At 42.1% G+C, this 17,862-nt stretch overlaps 1 protein-coding gene across 4 annotated transcripts in view; it reads right to left on the bottom strand.

The window, feature by feature from the left end:
* The window catches only part of LOC100466129 (zinc finger protein 256-like), a 42,790-nt gene that overhangs the window by 19,439 nt on the left and 5,489 nt on the right, over positions 1 to 17,862 (bottom strand). Inside the window, exons 2-3 of one of the 4 annotated variants that reach the window (XM_034639361.1) lie at positions 11,092 to 11,258; positions 8,540 to 8,666 (exon numbers count right to left, since the gene is read on the bottom strand). In XM_034639361.1, the coding sequence (XP_034495252.1) occupies positions 8,540 to 8,666; positions 11,092 to 11,220 (256 nt within the window). In that variant the 5' untranslated portion in view covers positions 11,221 to 11,258. Of the gene's footprint in view, positions 1 to 8,539; positions 8,667 to 8,818; positions 10,993 to 11,091; positions 15,809 to 17,862 lie in introns of those variants that run through there. The other 3 variants (XM_019793705.2, XM_019793704.2, XM_019793706.2) reach the window with 3 other exon arrangements.

Below are 17,862 nucleotides of genomic sequence, written 5' to 3'. Positions count from 1 at the left end.
GCGTGATCCCGGCGATCTGGGATGGAGCCCCACATCAGGCTCCTCCGCTGTGGGCCTGCTTCTTCCTCTCCCACTCCCCCTGCTTGTGCTCCCTCTCTCTCTTGATGGCTGTCTCTGTCTCTTTCGAATAAATAAATAAAATCTTTAAAAAAAAACCACACACAATCATGAAAAACCAACAGGCCCAATTAAAAAAATATTATCTTGAAACAAAGAAAACAAATACAAAATACCAAAGCTTATAGAATATAGCAAAAACAGTTCTAATAGGGAAATTTAGAGCAATAAAGGCCTACATTAAGAAAAATGTCTCAGATAAGCAAATTTACATCTCAAAGAACAAGACAAAAGAACAATTTAAGGCTGATTGTAGCAGATGGCTAAGATCATAGGGGGCTGCAAAACTTTAGCTCTAGGGGAAAAGAGCATCTAGCCTCCTTTGTACTTTTATTCTTTATTTTTTTTATTATTTTTTCCTTTACTTTCGTGTTTTTCAATGCTTTTTATTAATTTTTTTGTGTTTCTATTTTTATACATTTACTTTATACATTTTTTATTTTATTTTTTTTTTACTCTCATTGTAGTCTTTTTTCTTTCTTATTTTGGAATCTATATTCTTTTAACAAGCAGATCAAAACACACCCAGAATCTAGTTTTTTGTTGTTATTGTTTTGTTTTTCCTTTTTCTTTCTTCTTTTCTGGACAAAATGACAAGATGGAGAAATTCACTCCAAAATAAAGAACAAGAGATGGAGGTATACTCATGGACAGTGATTTAATCAATACAGATGTAACTAAGATGTCTGAACTAGAACGTAAAACAATTATAAGGATACCAGCTGGGCTAGAAAAAAGCATAGAAGACATTAGAAAATTCTTACTGCACAGATAAAAAAACTAAAATCTAGTCAGCCCAAAATGAAAAATGCTATAACCGAGATGCAATCCCAAGTGGAGGCCTTAAAATGAGGATGGACACATCAGAGGAGTGAATCAGTGATACAGAAGATAAAATTATGGAAAAGAATGAGGCTGCAAAGAAGAGGGAAAGAAAGGTAATGGACCACAGACTTAGACTTGGGGAACTCATCAGCAACTACACTTGTATCATAGGAGTCCCGGAAGTTGAAGAAAAAGTTATTCAAACAAATTATAGCGGGAAACTTCCCTAATCTGGGGAAGGACACAGACATCAAAATCCAACAAGCACAGAGAACTCCCATTAAATTAAAAGCCAGGGCACCTTGGTGACTAAGCATCCAACTCTTGATTTAGGCTCAGGTCATGCTCTCAGGGTTGTGAGATCTAGACCTGCACTGAGCTCTGTGTTGGGCATGGAGACTGCTTAAGATTCTCTCTCTCTCCCTCTGCCCTCCCCCCACCTATCTGTATAAAAAATAAAACAAAAAAATAAATAAATTCAATAAAAACCTACTATCGTCAAGTCATATCATATGTCAAGTCCACAAAATACACAGGCAAGGAAAGAATCCTGAACGCAGCAAGGGGAAAAAAAAGCCCTTAATCTACAAGGGAAGACAGATCAGGTTTGCAGCAGATCTGTCCACTGAAATTTGGCAGGCCAGAAAGACGTGGAAGGAAATATTCAATGTGCTGAATGAGAAAAATATGCAGCCAAGAATTCTTTATCCAGCAAGGCTTTCATTCAGAAGAGAAGGAGAGACAGTTTCCCAGACAAACAAAAACTATAGGAGTTCATAACCACTAAAACAGCCCTACAAGAAATTTTAAGGGGGATTCTTTGAGTGGAGGAAAAAAGAAAAAAAAAAGACCAAAAGCAACAAAGACTAGAAAGGACCAGAGAACATCACCAGAAAGACCAACTCTACAGATCACACCATGGCATTAAATTCATATCATTCAATAATCACTCCAAATTTAAAAGGACTAAGTTCTCCAATGAAAAGACGTAAGGTATCAGTATGGATTAAAAAACAAGATCCTTCTATATCCTGCCTATAAGAGACTCATTTTAGACCCAAGACACCTGCAGATTGAAAGTAAAGGCATACAGAACCATCTATCATGCTAATAGCAGTCAAAACAAAGCCAGAGGAGGGCACCTGGGTGGCTCAGTTGATTGTCTGCCTTTGGCTCAGGTCATGATGCCAGGGTCCTAGAATTGAGCCCCACATCAGGCCGCCTGCTCAGTGGAGAGCCTGCTTCTCCCTCTCCCTCTGCTGCTCCCCCTGCTCATGTTCTCTCTCTCTCTGTCAAATGAATAAATAAAATCTTAAAAACAAACAAACAAAAAAAGTAAGAAAGAAAGAAAGCAAGCAAGCAAGCAAGCAAGCAAGCAAGCCGGAGTACCCATACTTATACTCAGACTCACACTTGGAAAAAGTAGATTTTATACCAAAGGCGGTAACAAAAGATGAAGAAAGGCATTACATCCCAATTAAGGGGTCTATCCATCAAGATCTAACAACTGAAAATACTTATGTCCCCAGCTTAGGAGCACCCAAATACATAAATCAATTAATAATAAAGAAACTCATTCATAATAACACAATAATGGTAGGGGACTTTAACACCCCACTTACAGCAATGGGCAGATCATCTAAGATAATAAAAAAGGAAACAATGGCTTTTAATGACACACTGGACCAGATGGACTTAACAGATATATTCACAACATTTCATCCTAAAGCAGCAGAATACACATTCTTTTCGAGTGTACATGGAACATTCTCCAGAACAGATCATATACTGGGTCACGAATCAGGCCTCAACCGCTACGAAAAACTGGTATCATACCATGCATATATTCAAACCACAATGTTATGAAACTTGAAGTCAACGACAAGAAAAAATTTGGAAAGGGGCGCCTGGGTGGCACAGCGGTTAAGCGTCTGGCTTCGGCTCAGGGCGTGATCCCGGCATTGTGGGATCGAGCCCCACATCAGGCTCCTCCCCTATGAGCCTGCTTCTTCCTCTCCCACTCCCCCTGCTTGTGTTCCCTCTCTCGCTGGCTGTCTCTATCTCTGTCAAAGAAATAAATAAAATCTTTTAAAAAAAAAAATTTGGAAAGACCAAAAATACACAGAGGTCAAAGAACATCCTACTAAAGAATGAATGGAACAACCAGGATATTAAAGAAGAAATTTTGAAAAAATACATGGAAGCATGTGAAAATGAAAACATGCAGCAAAGGCAGTCATTAAGAGGGAAGTATATTGCAAATACAGGTCCTCCTCAAGAAGCAAGAAAAGTCTCAAATACACAAAGTAACCTTTCACCTAAAGGTGCTAGCAAAGAACAGCAAACAAAGCCTAAAGCCAGCAGAAGAAGGGAAATAATAAAGACTGGAGCAGAAATTAACGATATAGAAACAAAAACTCCCTAAAAGAATGGATTAATGAAACTAAAAACTGGGTCTTTGAAAGAATTAATAAAATTGATAAAACCCCTAGCCAGACTTATCAAAAAGAAAACAGAAAGGACCCAAACAGATAAAATCATGAATGAGAGAGGAGAGATCACAACCAACACCGAAGAAATACAACAATTATAAGAGAATGCTATGAAAATTATATGTCAACAAACTGGGAAACCTGGAAGAAATGGACAAATACCTGTAATCCTACAAACTATCCAAACTAAAACAGGAATAAATGGCAAATATGAACAGACCCATAACCAACAAAGAAACTGACTCAGTAATCAAAAATCTCCCAGCAAACAGAAGTCAGGGCTGGATGGATACCCATGGGAATTCTACTGGACATTTTAAGAAAAGTTAATACCTATTCTTCTCAAACTTTTCCAAGAAATAGAAATGGAAGGAAAATTTCCAAACTCAAGCTACAAAGCCAGCATTACCTTCATACCAACATGAGTCAAAGACCCCACTAAAAAGGAGAATTACATGCCAGTATCATGATGAACAGGAATGCAAACATTCTCAATAAAATACGAGCAAATCAGGGGCGCCTGCATGGCTCAATCAGTTAAACGTCTGCCTGCAGCTCAGGTCGTGATCCTGGGGATCCTGACATGGAGCCCTGCACCAGGCTGTCTGCTTGGCTGAGAGTCTGCTTCTCCCTCTGCCTCTGCCCCTACCCTTGCTCACGCGTGTGCTCTCTCTCTCTCTCAAATAAATAAATATCTTCTAAAAAATAAATAAAAAATAAAATAAAACACTAGCAAGTCAAATCCAACAGTACATTAAAAGAATTATTCACCAAAATCAAGTGGGATTTCTTCCTGGGTTGCATGAGTGGTTCAACAACTTCAAATCAACGTGATAGAGCACATGAGTAAAAGAAAGGATAAGAACTATATGGTCCTCTCCATAGGTGCAGAAAAAGCATTTAACAAAATAGAGCATCCTTTCTTTTTTTTTTTTTTTTTTTTTTAAAGTTTTTTTTTTTTTTTTTGACAGAAGATAGAGACACCCAGCGAGGGGGGNAGCCAGCGAGAGAGGGCACACAAGCAGGGGGAGTGGGAGAGGGAGAAGCAGGCTCATAGCAGAGGAGCCCGATGTGGGGCTCGATCCCAGAACGCCGGAATCGCCCTGAGCCGAAGGCAGACGCTCAACCGCTGTGCCACCCAGGCGCCCCTAGAGCATCCTTTCTTGATAAAAACCCTCAACAAAGTAGGGATGGAGGGAACATACATCAACATCAAAAAGGCCATATATGAAAGACCCACAGCTAATATCACCCTCAATGGGGAAAACTGAGAGCTCTTCTTCTATAGTCAGGAACAAGACAGGGATGTCTACTCTCACTACTATCAAACACAGTACTGGAAGTCTTAGCCTTAGCAATCAGAAAACAAAAAGAAATAAAAGGCATCCCAACTGGCAAGGAAGAAGTCAAAATCTCACGATTTGCAGACATGATATTCTGTAGAAAACCTGGAAGATTCCACCAAAAAATTGCTAGAACCAATACATGAATTCAGCAAAGTTGCAGGATACAAAAGCAATGTGTAGAAATCTGTTGCATTTCTATACACCAGTAACAAAGCAACAGAAAAAGAAATCAAGGAATTGACCCTATTTGCAATTGCACCAAAAACAATAAGATACCCAGGAATAAACCTAACCAAAGAGGTAAAAGATCTTATTCTGAAAACTATCAACTACAGGACACTTATGAAAGAAACTGAAGAGGAGGGGCGCCTGGGTGGCTCAGTCGTTAAGTGTCTCTGCCTTCGGCCCAGGGCGTGATCCCAGCTTTCTGGGATCGAGCCCCACATCAGGCTCCTCCGCTGGGAGCCTGCTTCTTCCTCTCCCATTCCCCCGCTTGGGTTCCCTCTCTAGCTGGCTGTCTCTCTCTCTGTTAAATAAATAAATAAAATCTCTAAAAAAAAAAAAAGAAAGAAAGAAAGAAAAGAAACTGAAGAGGACACAAAGAAATGTAAAACATTCCAAGCTCATGGATTGGAAGAACAAACATGGCTAAAATGTCTCTACTACTCAAAACAATCTACAAATTCAATGCAATACCTATCAAAATACCACCAGCACGTTTCACAAAACTAGAACAAACAATCCTAAAATTTGAATGGAACCACAAAATTCCCTAAATAGCCAAAGCAATTCTGAAAAGAAAAACAAAACTGGAGGCATCACAATTACAGATCTCAAGCTATATTACAAAGCTGTAGTCATTGAGACAGCACGGTACTGGCACAAAAACAGACACATAGATCAACAGAGAACCCAGAAATGGACCCACAACTCTATGGTCAACTGATCTCCCAAAAGAAGGAAAGAATATCCAATGGAAAAAAAACCCAATCTCTTCAACAAATGGTGTTGGGAAAACTGGACAGCAACATGCAAAAGAATGAAAGTGGACCATTTTCTTACACCATACACAAAAAATACATTAAAAAATGGATGAAGACCTAAATGTGAGATAGGAAACCATCAAAATCCTAGAGGAGAACACAGGCAGAAATCTCTTAGATCTTGGCTGTAACAACTTCTTATTAAACACGTTGCCGGACCCAAGGCAAACAAAAGCAAAAAAGAACTACTGGGACTTCACCAAGATAAAAAGCTACTGTGCAGCAAAGGAAACAATCGACAAAACTAAAAGGCAGCCTACAGAATGGAAAAAGATATTTGCAAACAACATATCTGATAAAGGCTTAGTATCCAAAACCTACAAAGAACTCTGACCAAACTCAACACACCAAAACAAATAATCTAATTAAGAATCGGGCAGAACACATGAATACACATATTTCCAAAGAAGACATCCAGATGGCTAAGAGATGTATGAAAATATGCTTAATATCACTCAACATCAGGGAAATACAAATCAAAACCACAATGAGATACGATCTCACACCTGAGAGAATGGTTAAAATTAACAACACAGGAGGGGCGCCTGGGTGGCTCAGTAGGTTAAGCCTCTGCCTTCAGCTCAGATCATGATCTCAGGGTCCTGGGATCTAGCCCTGGATCAGCCTCTGCCTTCAGCTCAGATCATGATCTCAGGGTCCTGGGATCTAGCTCCCTGCTCAGTGGGTAGCCTGCTTCTCCCTCTCCCTGCTCCTGCTCTCTTGCTATCTCTGTTTCTCCTTCAAATAAATAAATAAAATCTTAAAAAAAAATGTTTAAAAAAAAAACAATACAGGAAACAACAAGTGTTGGCGAGGATGTGGAAAAAGGGGAACACTCCTGGACTGTTGGCAGGAATGCAAAATAGTGCAGCCATTCTTGAGAACACTATGAAGTTTCCTCATAAGGTTAAAAACAGAGCTACCCTACAATCTGGCAATTGCACTACTAGGTATTTACCCGAAGGATACAAAAAAATAGATAATAAGGGATATATGCACCCCAATGTTTATAGCAGCATCAACAATAACCAAATAAGAAGAAAGCCCAATGAATGAATAAAGAAGATGTGGTGTGTATATGCGTATACGCATGTATACACACACACGCACACACACACACACAGGAACATTAGTCAGCCTTCAAAAAGAATGAAATCTTGCCATTTGCAACTATGTGGATGGAACTAGAGTATATTACGTTAAGTGCAATAAGTCAATCAAAGAAAGACAAATACCATATAATCCCACGCACTCATATGTGGAATTTAGGAAAGAAAAGAGATGAACATATGGGAGGGGGGAACAGAAATAAGGAGAGAGGGAAACAAACCGTAAGTGCCTCTTAACGACAGAGAACAAACTGAGGGTTGATGGAGGGAGACAGGTGGGCGATGGGCTAAATGGATGATGGGTATTAAAGAGGGCACTTGCTATGATGAGCACTGGGTGTTGTATGTAAGTGATGAATCATGGAATTCTACTCCAGAAACCACTACCGCACTGTATGTTAACCTACAAAATTTAAATTAAAAAAACAAACAAACAAACAAAACTACCACATGGTCCCACCATTGCCATTTCCCGGTATGTATCCCAAGGACACAAAATCAGTATCTCCATACACATATCCACTGAGGTATTATTCACAATAGCAAATATATGGAAACATCAGTAAGTGTGCCTGAGTGTTTCCAGTGACAAAGAACATTTAGCACACACACACATGCAGGAATATTCAGCCATAAAAAAGAAAGCAAAACCGCCCCTTGCACGAACGACATAGATGAATCTAGAAAATACTATGCTAAGTCAAACCACACAGAAAAGACAAACAGTGTATGATATCACATATATGGATATTCTTGAAAACAAACAAACAAACAAAAACACCAGACACAGAAAGTAGAATATCAGAAGCTCAGGACTGGGGGAAATGGAAAGATGGTCAGGGATACACACTTTGACTTACAAGATGAGTAAATTCTGAGGATCTAATGTACAGCATGTTGAGTAGTTGTTAACACTGTATTGTATACTTGAAATTTGGTAAGAGAGTAGATATTAAGGTTTCTCACCACCAAGAAAAAGGTAATTATATCAACTGATAGGTGTGTTGATTACCTTCATTTACATAATAATTTCATACTGTATATCAAGTCATCATGTAATATACTTTCAATAATATAATTTCATTTGTCAATCATACCTCAACAAAGCAGAAGAAAGGGGGCAAGGTGGAAGAAGAGACGTAAAATACTACTAAAAGAACCATACATGAAGGTCTTGAGAAGTAGCCCATGATATATCTACATAGTGGCCATGCCAATGCCTGCAAATTGAGGCACAGGCAGGCACAAGGAAATGCCAGCTAAAGGAAGGGATCACATCCTGGACCATCGAAAAGGCATGGGTCTGGACACACAGACCCAATTCAGGTAGAGGGCAAGCAAGGTGCAATCCATCAGCCTCACCGCATGACTACTGACCTCCCATCTTAACCTGTCAGGGTTCCGCACAGAGGGTGCTGGGGCTCTAGGGCTGAGAAAATGACACGCCAACAACTCAGAGGTGACAACATAAGCAACTATCCAGAATGCTGGGGAAGCAATCAGTGCCCACAGAACACATGACAGAAGGACAAATGTACCATGGAAAATAAAAAGGGGACATGGAATACAGAGTCTATTTCAGGTCAAGGGGAGGCTGAGGCCCTTACCCAGTGAGGATACAAGTGTAAAGTTCTCCAGCATCACACGGTGGTACAGCCGTATCTGAGCCTCATCAAGAAGCCTCCATTCCTTCCAGGAGAAGTACACGGCAACGTCCTCAAAGGTCACACCACACTACCATGAAAGGAAAAGTTGGAACCATGAACATTCTCTGATAACCCACAATCCAACCCCCACACAACCACCCCAGTCCCCCCTGCCACCCCAGCTCCCCACCTCAGAATAAATACCAGGTCCTGGTGCCACTAACACCATGCTCCTCTCACCTTCCCATCAATCCGTGTTCAGTCCTCAGCAGTAACAAGCAGGGGGACACACAGATGCAATCTAAGCTCCAGGTTTGGGCTGCAAGGTCCCATCCCTCTGACACGATATTCCCGGGGAGTCTCCCAGATTGTGCCCTCAAAACAGACAACTGTAGGCCCTGCTTTACCAGGAAGTCTTCAATACCAGGGCCCTGCGGCCCTTAGCTCACGCTTCCTCTCCATGTGTACAGGATTCTGTAGAATGTACCTCTCTCACGTCTTCAGACCCCACAGATGAACTCTACACCTTCCTGCCCCACACCAAAGGACTCTCCCTTGACTCACATTCTTACTTGTCACATGACATCCAAAGGATGTTTGACAAACTCAAACAGGTTCCAGTACCACCCCAGTACTCTCACGAATCCCAACTGAGGGAAACCCTCAAATGCTGCTGAGAAGCCTTCCTCACCTGCCTCTAATCCTTGCTTTGTTAACAGATACTCCAAACCACATGTCAACTGAGGATACTCACAGACCCTCTTCTACTTCTGCGCCATCCATACGGTCCCTCAACAATCAGAACCCACCACTCTCCACCGAACCTTTGTGAGAACCTCAGCACTAAAGGTCTCCCTGCCAGGCACAGTGAACCACAAATGACCGCATTTGTCCAGACCTTAATTACCAACAAGACTTTGAAACACCCCACGCACTGTAAAAACCACAAAATTCTGTAAAGCTGTACACCACTGAATAAAGAGCAGCCCCAACTTCACTGTTATCATGGCAAAATTACTCCTAGGTGTCCTAGCTATCTCTTGTCCCACCATCCCATGGAAGGCTTGCCCATGTATCTGCCAGATCATTCTATTTCACCTGTGTTGGAAATGTCCAACAACCCCAACCATGTGCTATGCAAGAAAATCACTCTTCAGCACACTTTACTAGGAGCCTCTGACCTACTGGTAGCATTGCCAGGATACACTACATTCCCTACCTAAATGTGATCCAAATCTCCACCCTGGTCCACACAATAGCCATCACTTTTCAAATTCTCCATCATGAATCTTTCCCCCAGTTTCCCAACATTTCCTGTCCATCTGCCCACTTGATGCCGTCAATCACACTTCTCTGAGACATCAGACATTGCAAGCAATGTCAAAACAACTTAGGTATCCCAAAGGACAACCAATCTACTGGTAACTTCCATCCGGATGATGGGAGCTTCCATCTCTTTGGCTGCTAGGACCTGTGAAATTAACAACGGTAAATCTCACTAAAATGGTAAATCTTACTAAAATGGTATCTGGAGGTTGCAGACTTGGGAGGAGCTCTGAAACACAACCACAGTGACTAACTGCAGACCAAAGAGGAGAGACAGACTTGACCTTATATGGGATACTACTTCACTATCCCAAACCCAAAAAGCCAGTCTTTCCTATCACCCCACACAACAGCTCAGCCAATGAGAAGCCACAACTCCCAGTGGACTTATAGTTTATAACAACAGCCTTCCCAACTGCAGTGGACTTGTAGTTTATAACAACAGCCTTCCCATCTTCGCCCCTTTCCCCTTTAAAAAGACTACCTTTCTTTTGTTCTCCACATTGGCCTACTGTTTTGGCTCAGCTTGTTTGCTCCGAATTGTAGTTCACTTTCCTTCCCATATAAACCCACTTGTGAGGGTAAAAGAACAATTTTTAAGGTTCACGGACAAAAAGCCCTGCGGTTTTTCCCTCACTCCCCCCATTTTCCTCCCACCTGCAACACCTACAATTTGCCTTAGACCTTCTCAAAAAGTAGACCTATAGTCAACCAGTTCTCCAAGGCGCACACGGCAGCTATCCGTGGACAATACCAGCGACCACTGTAACTCCCTCCTCCTGCGCTCCCTGCCTCCTCGCTCACCCCCGCCGCGGGTTCTCGTCTCTGCCTACTGACACCTGGCTTAGACCACCCCTCGTTACCGCCATGAGACACGGACTGCTCAGGCAGCGAGGGGACAGGCCTCACTGGCCGCGCCGCACCTTGCTCCTGACAGAAGGGAGGGACAGGTGCTGTTCCCCGCTGCTGGCGCAGACCCCCTCCAGCCTCTGCCCCAGCCGGCCCCTCAGCCCGGAGCCCGCTCCCGCAGAGCACGCCGGCGCTCACACACGGGCCCCCGCCCGCCGGCGCCTCCCTGTCCCGGACACCGGGGCCTGGGCCGCAGGGACGCGAGCAGACGCCCCGCGTCGGGCCTTGCGGGTCTGCGTGGGGGGACGGCGTTGGGGGGCGGGGAGACGAGCGTTTACCTGAGCCGGGTCCGTGGGCGCGGCCGCCGCCATCGGACTCTGTGGGCCGGCAACGGGGCCGGAGGGGAACGGACACGGGGACTCAACGGTGTGCGGCGAGGACAGCGCCTCCCCTCGCGTCCTCACCATCAGTCACTCCGGTCCGGAACCTTAAGGGATAAACAGACCTAACCTGAGGTTAAAAGACCGCCAGCGGGGGATGAGGGCGGAAGTCCCGCCCCCAGCGGATGCGCTCGCCTAGGAAGGCCGTGTCCTGTTCCCTCATTGGCTCCGCGCTACGTCCTGGTACAGAGGCTCTTCCGGGGGGTGTGGCTCGCAGAGCTCTATTGGTCTCAGAAACGGGGTCCTCCAACCCCCTCCACCCGCGAGTGCCTGACCTTTGGTCACGTGGCACCCTGAGGGCTGCTGAAAGATGCTGCTCCTACCCAGAGGGACCGGCTTAGTTCCTTGTTAAAGGCAGAGAAGAGCCATACTTTTAGATTCCATGAGGGTCAGTTAGCTTCCAAAGAAATCCATTATTTTAGATGCTCTGAAATCCTTTTACTAAGGTCAATGACATATCATTTCGTACAGCACTTCAGAAAGAAATGGGTCTGTGCATAGGTGGAAAGATGTTGCTCCTCAAATATTTGCACCCTGAAACATTAGAGTGTTTTGGACTTGGTTAGGAAGAATACAAAAAACTCCCTGTTAAGCAGCAGTATATTATTGTAAAGGTACATTGTAAAGGTCTGATAGCTTTATCCATCGACTTGTGAATTGGGCAGCATCCTACCTAGCAATTCGAGGGCAGCTCCAAAGCGCTACAGAAAAGGAAAGGTTTTTATAGTTAGGACAAGAATATCATAAACAGAAAAAAGGATTATGTCAGATGAGGTCACCTTATGGTGGGGACAAAAGAGTCTTATTAGGAAAATACCTAATCTCTTTCTTTGGAGGATGGAGAGGGCCTATCGCTGTGGCAAATTCCCTTTTTGGTGCTGACCAGAAAATCCCTGACTGAGCTCGGAAACTACATTTCTGGGGGAGGTTGAAAGTGCACTGGGCTTAGGTATTATGCCCTGGTGTGGTGACATGATGGAGCAGAAGCTACTCCATTTGGAGCCTGTGGTTTCCTCTTTCACACCCCATACAGGTCCATGACATTGAAGAAGGACAAGGGATGGTAAGCCATCCCGAATGAAGTGCTCTGTGACACGGTCAGCCTCTGGTTCCACACTGAACTTCTCTTGCCTGTATAGTGATTGTGTTGCATCTATCGAGGAACACTTTTATCCGTATATTTCTTACTCCATATCTCAGATGTACTTAATTCCTTTTAGGAGTCTGACATCATCCCAAACATAGTGCAACTTAACTGATGGTATTTTTGGTACCAAACACACATTGCCATTTTCAGCTGGAGCAAATATGCAAGGGGAGAATCTGAACCCTGAAATAAAGGGTTGTCTGAACCCAATGATCTCATCTTGCAGGAAAGTGATTTTTTTCCTTCAGGAATTGGCAGCAGTGTTGTTCCGTTCTTTCCAGTTGGGGAGGTAGATGTGAATAGGTGAGAAGTGTGTCAGAGTGAATATGGACCTAAAATTTGTACATTATAGATTTGTTCAAAAATTTCACAAGGAAATTTACAAGTTTTAGAACACAGCTTAATAAGACACAACCCAATAGAGTGGGAGGAATACACTCTGAACAAACACTTCAAAATGTAATATACTTGTGTTTCATGGTGGTTTCAAGGACTTTCCAAATTGCTTTATAAATTCAGCGCAATCCCAAGGAAAATCCAACAAGTTGTGTGTCTCTGTGTGTGTGTCTGTGTGCATGCGTGAGAAAGAGAAGAAAATTGACAAACTGACTCAAATTATAGGGACATCAAAAGGCCAAAAACTGTCAAGACAATTTGGAAGAAGAAAAAATTAGTAGGCTTTACCCAACCACATCGCACCATTTCATTGTAAGACTACGCAGATTGCGACAGCTTGTGGCACAGATAGACAAATAGAGAAATAGAATAAAATAATATCCCTATACCGCCATTTGCTTGTGAAAAAGACTATACTGAAGTGCAGTAGGTACAGAATTTTTTTTTTCAATAATTGGTGCTGGGACAATGAAATATCCATGTGGGAACAATGACTCCTACCTTCCCTTATTTGGTACTATAAAATGGAAGCATGTAAATTTGCCCTTCAAACAATATAGGTAGCACATGCCAAATGAGTACCAGTAAGATTACCTGAGCCCATACAGGTTAAGATAAATAGCTGGTGGACAAAGAGATTATCACTTTAATGGCATGGAAGAAGCTGGAGCGCTGCTGAGAGCATACAATAGCTCTATGATTCTTCCTATGATAGACTTATGTGGAATCCAGACTGGGGCCTACCTATGGCAAAAGCCTCTGAATGCTACCCAGGGGGAATTGCTAAGATGTTGGACCAGAAAATTTCCATTTAAGATACAATTACTAGCTGGCTATTGGGATATGAAACTGCTCATGAGTGAAAAACATAAAGTAATTCTGACACCTGAAATACCCATAATGATTCAGGTGATGTTAGAGAAACACTCTAATAAGGAAGGCAGTGCCAAGTGTTCCCTAATAACATGGAAATGATTTCTGCCGGAATATGCTACCAGGGGAATCCAAGGAGGTACTCTTTGTATTCACAAGCAGGTAGCCTCTTTTCCCCTAGGGCCAATTTTGGAAACACATGTGGAGCTCCTGGATCCTATGATCACATGACCACATGGGTGGTAACTTGGCCCACAGGTATCAGCTCTACCTCCAGAGGAGCTAGAGACTAAGGTCAGCAACAAGGGCAGACTTGTCTGCATTACCAACCCTCGATGAAAATTCTGGACACCAACGCTTGCGTGAGCTTCCCTGGTAGGCAACACTCCATGTGTATTGTCATACATAGTTGCTGAGGGAAATCAGTGCCGTCCACATGACTCCACTGGACAGGACAACTAGAAGGTCAGTGGCTGGTCTCTCCTAGACCCTGCCCTATGCGCCTTCTTCTATTGCTGGTTTTAATCTGAATCTTTTGCTGTAATACACTGTAACCATGAACATAACAACATTGCTGAGTTCTGTGCATTCTTCTAGTGAAATACTGAACCTGAGGGGAGTTTTGGAGACATCTTAAACTGAATCATATATTTTGCTTCATTTTCTAGTTTTGGAGTGCAGGAAGGAAACCGGGACCTTTTATTAATCACTGCCTGAGAAAGAAATTGGACTCTGATTCTTAATAGAGTCAATGGTTTATAATTACTACCAATATTTAATTTGATGCTAAATTTGTCCCAGATTTGGGTGATGGGTACACCTGAGCTACAGCCTGTGTGTGTGTGTGTGTGTGAAAATTCTTTGAGAATGTCCTTGTTTCCAAATGCAAGAATATTTTCAGGCACATGTTGCACCTTTTCTGTCCCAGCTTGGAATCAGCTTCTCCAAGGATTCTGGTTCATTAGAAAATGGTATTTGTAAATAAACAATTGAGCACCAGTTGTGCTCTCTTCTACTGGTAAGTCATTGATTGTCAGAGTTGGGGGAGGCTAGGAGATCTACACACATATACATTTCTATATACTTTCATTTCTTTAACTATGATTATACCTATAGAGATATCACACCTATCTTTGGAATTGTGAGGCTCTGAGAGCACTCTCCTTAGGGCTTTTATTTAAATGCAGAGTATAGGATACAGTTGGATAAAGAGCATTCCAGCATTGAGGCTTAAAGACATATCTGGGCAGAAGAGCCTCAGGATCCTTATTCACAACCAGACATGCCTCGTGTATGGATTGAACCACTAAGATCTGTGTGATGATGCAGCTTGACTTTAGGAGAGCCGGAAGCATAAGTTCTCAGCAGGAACTTTAAGGCCCCTGGTTCCATGACATGAGCCAGGTGAAAGCCATCAGGAAAGAAATCAACCTTGGGAGAACTTAAGACATTAAGGAGCACGTTATATTCCCACTGCCTTTATCTTGGTGAAGAGTCAAACTAGATATGCAGATGTCTGCAGAGATAAGTATAAAATGATCTCTATCCTCCATAGTTATCCCCTCTTGGTTAAGTGCTTTTAATTATAAGTCACACATTCTTAATCCTTTGCCTACATCACTGTAAAAAGACATCTGCCAAAATATTAAGTACGTGTGCATCATATGAGGTGTAGCTATTGGGTTTTTTAAGATTTTATTTACTTGCGAGAGACAGAGATAGTGACAGAGATAGCAAGAGGGGGAGGAGAGGGAGAAAGAGACTCCCCACTGAGCAGGGAGCCCAATGCAGGGCTTGATCCCAGGACCCTGGGATTGTGACCTGAGCTGAAGGCAGATGCTTAACCAACTGAGCCAACCAGGCACCCTAGGTGTGGCTATTGGTTTAAAGAAAATTTCAAAAACAAAATATCCCAGCAACAAAGGTATTTGTAATCATGTACAAGACCGGTAACTATTTTACCTCTCCATCACCAAAATTTGAACTTTAAGAAAGGTATCAGTATAAAAACAGAATTACCATATGATCCAGTAATTCCACTACCAGGTATTCACCGAGAGAATAGGAAAACCCTAATTCGAAAGATATATGCACCCTATGTTTATTGCAGCATTATTTACAATAGCCAAATTATGGAAGCAACATCTGTCCATTGATAGATGAATGGATAAAGAAGATGTGGTATATATACACAATGAAATATTACTCACCCATAAAAAGAATTAAATCTTGCCATTTTCAACAACACAGATGGACCTAGAGGGTGTTAAGCTAAGTGAAATAAGTCAGAGAAAGACAAATACCATCTGATTTCACTCATATGTGGAATTTAAGAAACAAAACAATAATATAGTGAACACACTGATGGTTACCAGAGGGGAGGTGGGGGGATGGGTGAAAAAGGTGAACGGGATTAAGAGTACACTTACCATGATGAACACTGAGTAATCTATAGAATTGTTCACTATGTTGTACACCTAACACTAATAAAACACTGTACATTAATTACACTGTATTTCAATTTTTAAAAATTGTAATAAATTAATTAAAGGTATCAGTAGATTAATTAAATTTGAAATTATATATATATTTTTAAAGATTTTATTTATTTATTCGACAGAGACAGAGACAGCCAGCGAGAGAGGGAACACAAGCAGGGGGAGTGGGGAGAGGAAGAAGCAGGCTCCCAGTGGAGGAGCCTGATGCGGGGCTCAATCCCAGAACGCTGGGATCACGCCCTGAGCCAAAGGCAGACGCTTAACGACTGAGCCACCCAGGCGCCCCTGAAATTATATTATTTTTAACTAATTCTAGTCCCCCTTCTGGCCAAACATATTCCATTGAGAGAGCATCCGTAGAGGTTTTAATTCAGTTTCCCAATATGCTTTATAATCTATACCTGTATTACCACAGGTTTTGTTAGAATCCATTAATCTTATCAGTTATACCAGTATTACACCAAATAACAATTAAATTATGAATTAGACAAAGATCATTACAAAATAAGTCAGATTTAGAGTAGTCTTTTCTTGGCTTTCCCCTCCAAAAGGGGCCTTTGCCCATTCACTAGACACCATCATGGAATGGAGTTTAAATCAAGGGCTAAGTGTCAGCCAGACTACTGAAATCTTCTTGTGAGGGCACAGTATGTGCATACTGGGTCTATCTCTAATGAATGCTTTGGCTTCCCACTGGAAAAGAAGGCATTAGCCAAATCCAGAACAAAATACTGGTATCTCTGAGCGTGTAGCACAACTTCAACTGCAGATAGCGTATCAGATACAGCTGATGATTTGGGGTCCAGGGTGGGGGTTAAAACTATCAAGTCCTCCAAAATCTATAGTTAACCTCTCTGATCCATCAGCTTTTCTTGCATACCACGAGACCATTAACTGGGATTTTGTAAACACTAACACAGCTGCATCTAAAAGATCCCGGGGTGCCTGGATGGCTCAGTTGGAAGAGCATGCAACTCTTGATGACAGGGTACTGAGTTTGAGCCCTCATGTTGGGTGTAGAGATTACTTAAAAAAAATAAAATAAATAAAAGCTTTAAAATATATTTTAAATAAAAAAAAAAATCGAAGATCCTTAACTAGGGGCACCTGGCTGTCTCAGTCAGTCGAGAATGTGACTCTTGATCTTTGGGGTCCTGAATTCAAGTCCCACGTTGGACGTAGAGCTTACTTAAAAAAAAAAAAAAAAGGACTAAGTAGATTTATATAACATCACATCCATTCCAATAACGCACTATGGTCAGGGGGAGGCAACAACCACACATGGTTTCTGTCCAAAATTCCTTTGTGGGCGATGCTTTCACCTGTAAGCCTTCTATAATAGCATCACAGTCCTGTAATAGTTCCCTCTCACTCTTCATTTGAAGTTATAACAATACATAGATCATCAAGCCTAGCAACTGTGTATTTTTTTACTGCCCTCAGGTCGTGTTACCAATACCAATGAAAGTAGACTTGGGGCCCCTGCTGGAAGGTCATGAGACCCTGGCCTGCCCATCGTTCAGTCATAGTCCTCTGCATTTCCCTGCCTGGTTATAATAAGAACAGGTTCTGAGATTATGCCTCTTCTTTATAATCTTAATATTTAGAAGTTTATTGTGACTAAGATAAATTGAATTTGTTCCAGTTCTTTGAACAGATTACCAATTTCTTAGTGATCCATCAAAATTTTAGTAACTATTCTACCTTCTCCTTTTTAAAGATGTCACTTTTTGGGGTGCCTTGGTGTCTCAGTCA

This window comes from Ailuropoda melanoleuca, chromosome 12, assembly GCF_002007445.2.
Source record: "Ailuropoda melanoleuca isolate Jingjing chromosome 12, ASM200744v2, whole genome shotgun sequence".
NCBI classification, from domain to species: domain Eukaryota; kingdom Metazoa; phylum Chordata; class Mammalia; order Carnivora; family Ursidae; genus Ailuropoda; species Ailuropoda melanoleuca.
Note: the sequence above shows the minus strand (reverse complement) of the source record. Positions and strands in the feature narration are given on the sequence as shown.